Source organism: Chlorocebus sabaeus, chromosome 11, assembly GCF_047675955.1.
Source record: "Chlorocebus sabaeus isolate Y175 chromosome 11, mChlSab1.0.hap1, whole genome shotgun sequence".
Taxonomy (NCBI): domain Eukaryota; kingdom Metazoa; phylum Chordata; class Mammalia; order Primates; family Cercopithecidae; genus Chlorocebus; species Chlorocebus sabaeus.
The window spans coordinates 75,376,981-75,389,360 of record NC_132914.1 but is presented as its reverse complement, the minus strand read 5'-3'; the positions used below and the strand labels follow the sequence as shown (position 1 = coordinate 75,389,360).

Here is a 12,380-nt window from a genome sequence, read left to right as displayed (position 1 = left end):
TGAATGGATCTTAGAGGCCTCTTAGTCCTTCATTTTTTATTCATAAAAAAACTGAAGGGTAGTGGTTGGGTTATTTGACCAAATGAAGTTTCATCCAAAAACTTTTTGATTTATATAAGTTATATTTTGTTATTCTTTCTTGAATGGGAATGGTTTCTACTAGGGCTAGCACACTGGGAATGACACACAAACGATAGTTTACTGTGGGAGTAGCTCACAGTAGTCTACTAAATACGACATATTGTAATGATCTTAATTTTCTACTATATGTTGTGATTTTTTACAGTAATATTTTAAAAATTTTATATATTAACACATTTTAATTGGTAGAAAGAATAAAGAAAACATGAATACTGCAACTTTTGAACATTAATAATAATCCTGTATCTTACTGATTATTCAGAAAAGATAATGGTCAAATGAAAAATGCGTGATGTTAAAAGACAGCAAGAGGACATATTCAAGGTAATTACATATGTATAAAATTTAATAATAAAGTAACTTTAATTTATGATTGCATTTTAAGAATACTCATTTTCTTGCCCAATAAAGAGGTTCACGTGAACTGTAAATACAGTAAAAACTCTTTAAATATTACATTTTTGAAATTAGTCATTTTTTCCACTCTGAAACAATACAGCATAAAGGTCTCAAAATGCCTCATTTGAAGTCATATGTGCTTCTAAGATCTGGGGAGGTACATGAGAGTGTGTTGACATGGATAGGAATATCTTCTTTTATACCTCCCAATGGGTGAAAATGTTGAGACATAAGGGAGTCAACAGAGTAAGATCAATTTCAAATCTGCAATTGTCTACATTTAAAAAAGCTTCAGCAAGGACAATGTCCCTGAAAATGAGAGACAGATGTAGGAGATATTCTGAATATAAAATCACAGTATCCTATCTACTGAAAATGTACAATATGAAGAGCACAGTTTCAAGTAAGACTATTGATTACACAGATTTTGCACTAGAGTAGAGAGAAGGATGATACGTGAAATTATAAGACAAATAGAAGAAAAGAACTCAAGAAAAGACTGATATGAGGTGGTTATATGGTCTAGCACACTGATGGGATTTTAGTTTTAGAACTGAAAAAGGTCTCAGACAGAAAGTGAAATGTTGATTTGAGAGATCAGAATTAAAGTTGTGAATGAGAACACAGAAAAAGGATTTAGGATAAAAAAAAGTCTAAAGGAAAAACAACTTGGTAAACACATAAATATCAGGAGAAGAGGGAAGATGAATTGCATTGCCCAAGGTTTGCACCTAATACCTGGACCAATTATTAATATAGTCCCATTCACTCTCAAAAGTGACCTTGTGTCTACAACAAATGATACAGCTTTGTTAAGATAAGCAACCCCAGGAGAAAGAATGGTAGTTGGAAAAGTATGAAGAGAATCAAGAGGGCAGTGTCACTTAAGTCATGGCCTGTCTGATACAGTTGAGATATCTCTGATACAAACCACAATAGATTAAGAGGGGAAACCCACATCCTAGAAAGGTAAACTTGACCTTTCAGACTGGGTTTCTATAGCAATGAAATGTAAGGGATGTATTTGATCAGTGGTTTTCTAATTCATCAGAACATTAAAGCTCTACAGAGAGCTTTGTTATCAGTAAAAGTATAATTCACATTTCACTTATTCATTGTGTTTTAACTGTGAAAACTACGTAATAAAATACATTCCCAAGTGTGCTATAGAATCATTCATTTTTTAACACATTGTGACCATGGACATGTTGGCTTCAGTTGCCATGTTAACTTTAATTTATGCAAATCTTAGAATAAACTTATCTTTGCACAAATATTTGACATTTGTGGTAAATGAGTCCTTGATAGAAATCTCATAGTTTTGTGCTAGTCTTTTAAAAATACAATCTGTGAATGTCTTTCACAAAATCCTGTGGTTACTGTCTTGTGAATTACTACTCAATTAAATGTAGACAAAACTCAGGCATATCTGATGAATGCTACTCTATGATAGTGTGAAACATGCTTTCCAATAAAACTAATGATTTGGCAGAATCTATCAAGTCTTACACATGTCTCCATCTTTATATACACTATATCCATCATTCTTTACAATATGACCTACGTACTATGTATCCATTCAAGAGATAACAAAATTAGTTTAAATGACTTCACCAATGTCAGACATAGTAAGTGGTGAGTCTTTTTGTTCCTAAAGAATAATGAAGGTGGATCTAATCAGAATAATAATGGTGAGGAAAAATAGAATAAGGAGTCAACTAATCAAATTAATGTCAATTAATGAAAAGAATTGATAGGAGACATGAATTACTTAGCAAGCTTATAGCATTTTAGGTGATTTGGGTGTGTTTTAGATGTTGTATGAAACTATTTTGTCTCATATTCCTATGACCTACACAAACATTTTAAATTCATTTTTTGAAGTTAAGGCGTTAGGCTTTTTACTTTTTAAAAAAATCAGCTGCAACTTAAAGTAAATAAAATCTATACATTCTTTGGCATTATAGGCAAAGACTCATCACTATTATATTGTTAGGAAACAAAAGCTTGGTGTTTGATATGAAATCATTAGCTTATATGAAACCATGACCAAAATAATTGTTTTCAATTGCTAAAAGCCCTACTCAGTACAGTGGGAAGGGTTGCAATAGAAAAAACAAAGCCTTGAGTCTTGTCCTGGTTGAAAGCTGGAAAGTCCAACTTATTGAAAAATGTGAATCTTCTATAGGTACATGATTAGAATTTTTTTTTCCAGTGAAAAGAGAAAAAGTAACGAGGCCCTTGGAACCCTCGGGGGCCAGGAGGGTTTGGGCCTGTAGTGTCTGGGCTTCAGGCTTGGGAGAAGGGAAGAAGAAGGAGACACTTGAGGACCCAAGGTGCTTCTCTGTGGGGATGTGGTCCACGGGTGCAGGAGCCCTTGGAGGCTGCTGCCTTGGCACTGCTGCTGGTCAAGAGAGATGTATTTTTGTCTAAGCCCTGGAAAGAGGTGCTGGAGTACCTGGAGAATATAGACCTGAAAACACTAGAGAAGTAACCAATGACTTTCAAAGCAAAGGAGCTATGGCAGGGAACAATGGAGTTGTGATTGTGGCTGTGCCAGGCTGTTTTCTCTGGCAAGAGGGGGCTGCAGACCTGTCATCCCTCAACCCAAGGTGGACGATCTGGGTGTCCCCCTCTATGCAGTTGTTAATTAGCAGATCAGGACTGACATAAAGTTTTTCCAAACTTGTTTCAAAAGAGAAATCCTCCTGGATGATAATAAAAAGTTCTATGGTCTACAAAGACAGAAAAGATGATGTTTATGGGATTTAGCCCTCTGGGAATGTGGCTTCCAGCCTGGAATCGAGGCTTCCCTGGAAACCTGGAAACCCAAGGCTTCATCCTCAGGGGAGTTTTTGTGGTGGGATCAGGAAAGCAGGGAATTCCCAAGCATGGAGAAAAAGAATATGGAGACAAAGTAAACTCACTTTCTGTTCTGGAAGCTGCTAGGAAGATCAAACCAGAGACTTTGGCCTCAGAGAAAAAATGATTGCATGAAACTGCCCAACTCAGAGAAACTATGGGCATTCATTCACCTGTGTTCATGGAATGTGTTGTCCCTACTTGTGTCCCTAAGGAGTTAGAAACCTGCATTTATCTTATTCTCAGTATGACTTATTAACATATTTTAATATTATACTCTGTTTAGGCCCAGTAAGGCAAAATAGTCCCAAAACAACATTGGCAAAAAGCTAAGAAAGCAGTGAAGGTTATTCAGCTGAAACCTGGAAAATACAAGGCTCAAAATTGACTGTTGTGCCTTATTACAAATGTATATGGTGTTTGAGTTCTGTTATTTGAAATTATGTTCATTTTCATGTCTTCAAAAATCTAACAAAACTTGATGATTGACTTGAAAGTTAGAGAATATAAGGTTTTGGCTTGTGTGTTTTCTATTACTAATTTTTTATATAATGTCAAAGTAGTACTTTCATGATGGAATTGATGTACTCTGGGATAGTTTGACAAAGGTAAATTATAAAGTGAAATTTCTTGTTTCATTGTCCTCTGTCCTAAATTCAGAGATGTGTTTCTCTAGAAGGAATGATGATCTCTGGCTTTAATAAGATTATGCATCAAAACTCATCTTTAAGCACAAGTTTTTCTGATAAACGAATGATAAAAATATTTACCATAAAAATAATGAGAACACTTTATATGTGACTTTATAGAAGATAAACTGATTTTTAAAGTCATTGAATCTATTAAATGGTATCTGGCATATTCAGCTTTCTTTAATTATTTTGTTACTCAGAGTGTTTTTAATGACATTTTATGCATATTATTTTATACTTCATACAAATGATGCTAAATACAAAGTAACCCAATGACTACATTAGTAATTTATTTTTCATTGTATCTATCTGAAAACGTTCAGAGTATTGTCTTAACAGAAAGTCTTGTATGCATTTTAAGGAATTTTAATTTTAACAATGTTAAAAGAAGTTAACTTGGAGTCATGGAATTACATATCTTTTTCTTCCTAATTGTTTCTATTTTCTACAAAAGACTACTAATTTGTTTTAAGGATGTTTTAATATTTCAAGCAAATAAATAAGGAGATGCTTTCCTGTTTTTTAAGAGGATTCTAAAATGGAATGGAAAGGTCCCTGGGCTTAAAGTCAGATGTTCTGGAACTGATTACTGCCTTGAACCCTTAGTAATGGTAAGACTTTTTCAAGTCAAGTGACCTTTCTGAGCCCTGAGCCTAGACTAGAAAACAACCACAGTATGAACCTATGTTAAGCATTTGTCATGAGCAATAAACAGTATGTTTGGAGATTATTCTGTGAAAAGTAAACAATGACACAAAGGAAAGGTACTGTTAAAGTGCCTTTATCCCTCCCTTTAAATGAAAACATGTTGTATTAGGGAGAGATTCCAGGGTTTCCGTGAGAGTGGGTGGTGAAAGAAAGAAAACAAAATCAATATTTTAGAATATTTTACCCAAGTTAGAAAAGTGGTATTTTCCAGCTGCAGAAGATGACATGGCAGAAGGCGAAACCAGAGGTGACTGGTTGCCAGTGTCCTGAAGCCCTCCAGTAGAATGAGAACGCAACCACTCTTTGCCCTCTTCTTGGTTGGCCTGCCGAGATGATGGGGTATATCTGCAAAAGAGCACAGCTATGACACTTAAGCACATCTACAAGGGCAAGGCAATGCCAAGACAGGAAAACAATTGAGAGGAGGTTACTATTCAGAATGAACAACAATTTCAAACAGATTGAATCTAATTATAATTGCTCAGTTCTTCCAGATGATCTTACACCATCTGTTTGAATCACATAGGAGAAAAATAAAATAAAGGGATTTGAGGAGAAAATTATGCTTCTATCAGATATGCGGTTGGAAATCATAAGCAATGAGCAGACAGCCAAGTTAATTGAGAACTCAAAAGCACAGGGCTAGAAAGGATGTAAAGAGGGTGAAAACATGGACTACAAATGGAGGACACTGATGGGCCAGGGCCAAGAGAAATGAAGTGATGGTCACAGAAGGCACAGGGAAATGGAATACATATTGTCAGCTTTTTTGTTGTTGTTTTGTTTTTGTTTAAGGAAAAACAGTTCTTTTGTTAAAATGCCACTTGACATCATGCCTAGATTACAAAAATAGGGAGGGAGATGTGCTCGCTTTACTGGATAATAAATTTCTGGAACAAAATATTAAAATGGAATAATTGCCAGCTATTTGCTATTGCTGAATAATTGGAGAGAAAAAATAATAATGGAGAAAGACCTAGTTTCACCATTATTCACTGTTTCACCAAACTAAGTATATTTTCTTTTTGTAAGTAAATTCTTAGCACCAAAGTAGCCAACTTTTCATATGCATACAGTGTTATACCTCTATTAGTAGTTCATTCTATATTCCTTCCTCAGATAAAAGTACACAGTAAAAGATGGCCATAAGTTAAATTTTTATTTTACTTTTTATTATGGATGGAATAATTATTTTAAGATTATTAAATGGTATTAGATTGATTCATATTTAAGTTGATCTCAGAGCAGCACCCCTGAAAAATAGAAATTAAAACAATTTTGAGATTTTATCAAACGGATTTTATAAAAATCATGCTTTAATTACAGTGTTTGTCCTGTGATGATGAAAATATGTTTTCTTTGATTCAGATTGTAGCATCCTTCAACCTTTAAACATTAACTACCCACATCTGTAGACTGTATGGGTTTTGAGGATTTGCAAGCATGTGCCTCCAATAGGCAAAAGTTAGAAGAGTTAATTTTATTTTAATTTGTTGAAGTGAGTTCTGCATTCTACCAAAAGTTGCTGCCCCAAAAAAGCAATGCCTGGGACAAGTTTTATTTTATTTTATTTTATTTTATTTTATTTTATTTTATTTTATTTTATTTTATTATTTTATTTTTTAGCATTATTTCTTCAAAATAGTGATATTCACATTGGAATTTATTTAATTTGAGTGACAGCCTCAACCTCTACTAGTATCTCTACCTGAGGGGCTATCTCAACAACTGTTTGGGCCAGAGAAACCATCAAAATTAAAAGTGATTTCATCCTCAATGTCATTGCTACACTGCAAACAAACAAAGAAGGAAGAGAGACAGCACACAAAGTTTACATAACAACAGAGAGAGGCAGCAATTGTGCTGAGAGAAATATATACCTTAGTCCCTTTTTGGGTAGTGTATTTCTGTCAAGCTGCATGCTGTTAAAACAAAGAAAATCCCTAAGGACATAATGTAAACAAAACTTCCAAATTACACATCCAACAAAAATGGTTGTCTGAACTACAAAAAATAATTTTTTGGTAACACACATATAATGCTTAACTAATTGAAAAAGGCCAACTAAAGGTGACAAGATGTCCATTCTCATTACACATATTGAGTTCCTTTCTAAGGCAGTACCAGTCAATGATAGTTTACTGATAGGATTACTAGAAAATAGATTAAATCATGTTAGCATAATTTTCCTCTGAATTCTATTGATTAAATACTATCTTAGTTTTTCCTTTGCTATACAGCTGACTAGATTTTTGCTATGATATCACATGCAAAATAAGATAGACCTGCTCTGGCTAAGTTAGAGTGACAACTTCCAATGGACACAGATGGTATAAAACATCGTTTAATACTTATATTTTGTCTTCAAATTATTTTTAATAAAAAGGCATGTTTATTTCCCATTTACACATGTGAAGAAAGATATATGAGTCTTTGCTTAAAACTTAATTGTCTCTAGTATCATTTATTTAAATATTTTAATGAAATTAAGCGATACCATCTTTTAGAAATCATAAATTAGGTATTTAAAAGGCTGTACATTTTATCATCTCTATTTTAAGGAATTCACAATTGGTAACAAGAAGGAATGAAAAGGTATGTCTAGAGAAAATGAGAAATGGCCTCTCTAAAAATACAGGAAGAGGATATCAACAACTAAGTGGGACAAGTCTAGGGATTTCTTTTATAATCTCTGGCATGTAGATAAGCAAAGTGTAAAATTAATTTAAAATGCAGAATTATAGCTTTCTTCCTTTATGACCTCGAATGATCAAGATTAAATACACAGGGTATGCATAATGGGGATGATATAACATGAATGTAAAAAGACTGACTTGAAATTTAATCATTCAAACCAAAGCTAAAATGTTTTCTTCTACGCGTACTCCATTATTTATCACTGCAAACAAAAGCATCCAAAGGCTTTATACAACTTTACTTTACTGGTAATGTCCATGTAAGGTAATTGCTAATATTATGTAGAGGCCAGTTACAGTATACATGTTGACTACAGAAGTTTTCTTAGTATTGTGGATAAACAAACAAAAGAAATCATATTGAACAAATATGAGAAATCTCCAAATATGAACCACATGTGCTAAGACATTTATGTGGTCATAAGTCATTTTAAGGATTACCTCTTTCCATGTGTACAAGTTAAAGTTTAATGCCACAAAGAATATTAAAAGTTGGTATTCTTCTGACAAACTCATCCAGTTGTATAAAAATTATATATTTTATGATGAAGAGCAATTTAATGAAAAAAAATTAGAACAGATACATTTAAAGTTACCAAAATAATTTAAATCGTTATTTAGAAGTATGTTTGAATCTAGATATTAATGATTTTATAACGTAGACAATTTCTGCAAACCCCCAAAGGTTGCAAACTCATATGCCAGCAAGGGCCAGATAGGGCATGAAAATGAATGTGGTGGGGATTTTAGTCAACAGTCTGAAGCAGACAGTCACTGTCTGCCTAGAGCCAATAGTTTCTGGGCAGAAATGTCAAGGCAGCATTGCCAGATCTGACATTTAAAGACAAACCCGGAATTTGCAAAGTTGGTTACTACAAATTATGTTAAAAATTTAGTTGAGTCAGACATACGAAACAAAGCCCAAAACAAATATAGACCAGTTATGGCTCAATGGCCACCAATGACCTAGAGCAGCTGCAGAGAGAAAACTGTTAAAAAGTGTATTTTATTATTTTATTTAATTTAATGAAGAAGAATTTAAACAAAAATGAAAATCTATAGGAAAAGCTACCGATTTAAATATGAGTATCAAAGAAATCATCTAAAATTTGAGACAAACAGGTAAATCATGAACTTATATACATCTTTATTATAGATCGCTAATTAACTTGCCTTAAAATATTTACATTAATACATTTTCTCTAGGGTGTAGCTCTTTGGTTTTCTTAGCATTTCTGACATTCTACTGATTAATTAATCATAATGAAGCCAGTATCACCCCCTAGATCTACTTTTCTCTTCAATAGGTCATAAACTTTCTTAAATATACTTGAAAGGATTAGAGCAATTTGCTATTGCTTACAGTTCTGTTGTCAATAAAACAAAAAGCCCAGTGTCTTATATCAAAATTTATTTTAATCTAGTAATTTACTGTAAGGTGCTAATTAATATTAATATATTATATACTATAGCTATGTAGTTAACATGTATTTTTTACAGCTTAATATTCATGAATGCATTTTATTAACGCTCAAAGGCCAAACATATTTATCCAAAATTAAAGTTTATTTCAGAAAAAGTGTTTATTTGGTTGTTTTAATGTTAGAATATTCCCATTTTAAAAACTGGCCTATTTCGGGCTGGGTACTGTGGCTCACACCTGTAATCCCAGCACTTTGGGAGGCCAAGTCGGGTACATCACTTGAAGTCATGAGTTCGAGACCAGCCTGGCCAACGTGGTGAAACCTCATCTCTACAAAAAATACAAAAATTAGCCCAGCATAGTAGTCCGCTCCTATAATCCCAGCTACTCAGGCAGCTGAGGCATGAGAATTGCTTGAACTCGGGAAACAGAGAATGCAGTGAGCCGAGATGGCACCATTGCCCTCCAGCCTGGGCGACAGAGCAAGGCTCTATTTCAAAATAAATAAATAACATAACATAACATAGCATAAATCAAATTGGCCTACTTCAAAGATTGAATATGTACAATAAATAAATCTGCTTAAAAAGAAAAAGAAATTACATATTTTCTAGTGTATTTCTATAGTGAAAATCTTATTGACTTCAGTTAAAATACAGATTAGAGTAAAACATGAAAACTGCATTTTGGTTATAGCTATGTAACTAACCAATCTTATCATCTAGTTTTGATTTGAGAGTTACTTGGTTATAAATAGTTACTTGACTGTATTTCTGAATCCGGGATTAATGTCTAAATGCTGAAGAAATAGGTTGATGGCTAAATGGCCAACTTGTTGCAGATTATCTTTATAATTAAAAAATAACCAGTATTGTGGAAGGTAGTTGTGGTCAATAAATGATAACCTATTTGCAGTATGCTTGGTTTGTTATCAACTTGATATTTAGAATCCTTACATATGAGCATACAATCTAGGATACATTCATTACAACTATAGGTTGTTAATGTATTTTAATATAATTTATTCATTAGAAGCTTTATAAATGACATGTGAAGATGCCCATTTACCTTAGAAGTGCTGAAACTAGAATCAAAGATTTTATAGGAAGCCTGACTTTTTAGGTGGAAAAATGAACCCTTACTGGTTTTTACGTATGCTGTCTATAACAGCATATAACAGCAAAACCATAGGGAAGTGATTACATTTTAGTTGCTGTCACTCAGCTGTTTGTCTTGGCTCAGTTTTTTTTCTTTATGAGGAAAAACGTATTTTGTAATCAGCAGCCCACCATAGCAAGCACGAATATTTTAGTTAGTGCTAAAATTATGTTATCATTGGAAAGCCCCATTTGCATGGCTGTCCCTGTCTCATTGTTAGGCACGTAGGAAGAGGGATAGAAGCAATGTTTTGCTCTGGGTTTTGTATTTTACAAAGTCAAGAGAAAATGGGGAATTTCAAATTGAGACATCCTAGATTAAGGGGAAACTAGTGTAATGCAGAGAGTGTCTAGTTAAGGGCTTTAATTGATGTTTCAAAATATCATTCTGGGAGTAAGGCTGAAGGTCTAGAAAACAAATGCCAATGTCAATATCAGACTTAAAAAATAAAAATAAAAAAAAATAAAAAAAAAACAGGGGAAGATATAGAAAGATATATTAGGTATTTTCTGTGACCAGTATTTCTTTCCACATGTGGCCAAGACCATGTTTAAAGCTTTACTTGTGTCAAGAAACAAATAGCATTGCATTTATCAGGGAAAAAGAAGTGGTTTTAAGACATCTTCCTGGTGGTAAGAGTCAGTATCAGTATAACCAGGAAAGGATCACTTTGAGGAAAATATTTAGAGTGATTTGCTCAAAAGGGATGCTTCACGATAAGCATATTAGGTAAGAAATGCCTTGTTATATCCTCCACTTTAAGTATATATATTTATATCCAATGAGAAACACTTTGTAATATGATTACTTTTTAAGTGGTCTATTAAAAATGGCACTGGCACTATAATTTTCTCTAATAACTCATGTCTGACAATTGATTTTTTTTTTTAACCAGGTCAACTAGGATTTCCCAGCAATCCATCTGCTATTTTTTCATAGAAGTACAAATGGAACAAATTTAACATATTGCTCTGAGCATAACTGTAGAATAATTTCAATTTGGTCTTTGAAAATGCTTAAGTCATCATAAGGAGCTAGTGTTGTTCTGAAGCTTAAGCCAAATCATTAAAAGGTCTTCAGGAGACCTCATTCAATATCTATATAGATGCCTTGAATTTTATTCACATTGCCTACTGGGTATAAATGTATGCATTCACATTAACAAAATTATCCACTCACTCTACCTTTAATGATTTTATTCCTCTGTAAATTTGGTAATAAGAGCAAATGAAAGGCCCAGTTGCATCAGTCTTACATCCTTTTGCACAGGGGCACTCACAGTGAAATCAAGGGAATTTAATGGGGTCGGGGGTAGGCATAGTGCAGGGAAGAGGGGGAGGATGTTATCAATGCCTCCAGGAAAGCTCACCTTTCTGAGAGAGTAGATCTCACACTACCCGTTCTCATGAGCAGGCTCTGGACCTCGTGAGTGCCTGTGGTCAGTCCAGACAAGGAGCCATGATGGCTGAGGGGGAGGTCAATGGACTCAGAGCTCGTGTGGAGGCTAGTCATGGACTGGTAGCTCGGAGTGTCCTTGCTGCCTGCAGAGGAACTGCTCATATTGGCAGCCCACACGAGACCACCTGATGTGAAAGAGTGAACCGATGCTGGGCTGGAGGCCAACGAGTGACTTAAGCTTATAACATCTGTAGTTAAGTCTGAGGGTTTATTGAAGAGAGGGCTGCTGCTGCCGCTTAGCCCACCAGCACTGCCCATGCTGCCCGTACCGGACGACGGTGACTCCAGACTGCCTTGCCGCGCTAATGTGGTACTAGGGCTGGGCATTACTGAGGAAGATTTCACACCCTCAGTATTAGGTGCAGAGGCAGATTTGCCACCTGCCTTGGCACCAAACAACCTAAAAGAAAAACAAATAACAACTTCAGTTGTTCCAAGAAGCTAATATCCACATTTAATATTTAGGGTTACAGTACACAGAGCCAAGTGTGCTTTGGTGTACTGAACTACAAAGCACTTCCTGTCTCTATGTTAATGAACTTTTATCAGCTTGGACTTCCTTATCAAGTGCGGACAATCTCTCATACAAGGGTAGGTCAGTACTGGACTGCTACTAGGGAAAGAAGGGGAAGTGGGTGGAACAAAAGTAAGTCAAACATGAAAACCCCTGGTTTTCATAATTTAAGTGATCAGGTGAGACTTTCACTCAAATTCAGTAGTTTGACCATACTTGCTGTTACTATTTACAGAACCATTATAATGAAACAACTTCTACTCATTCGATAGACAATACTTAAATAAGTTCTTCTCTGGTTTTTTTATGTTTAAATTTTTAAACAGTGT

The 12,380-nt window shown here is 34.4% G+C and overlaps 1 protein-coding gene and 1 pseudogene across 8 annotated transcripts in view; one reads left to right on the top strand and one right to left on the bottom strand.

Annotated features, from left to right (window-relative positions):
• NAV3 (neuron navigator 3) overlaps window positions 1-12,380 on the bottom strand; it is a 905,452-nt gene that overhangs the window by 81,699 nt on the left and 811,373 nt on the right. For 5 of the 8 annotated variants that reach the window (XM_008004102.3, XM_008004100.3, XM_008004096.3 and 2 more), the window contains 3 exons: window positions 11,449-11,937; window positions 6,683-6,724; window positions 4,987-5,147 (listed from right to left, as the gene is read on the bottom strand). In XM_008004102.3, coding sequence (XP_008002293.3) covers window positions 4,987-5,147; window positions 6,683-6,724; window positions 11,449-11,937 — 692 coding nt within the window. The remainder of the gene's footprint in view (window positions 1-4,986; window positions 5,148-6,682; window positions 6,725-11,448; window positions 11,938-12,380) is intronic. The other 3 variants (XM_008004098.3, XM_008004099.3, XM_008004106.3) reach the window with 2 other exon arrangements.
• On the top strand, window positions 2,869-3,594 carry LOC119620731 (peroxiredoxin-like 2A pseudogene; annotated as a pseudogene).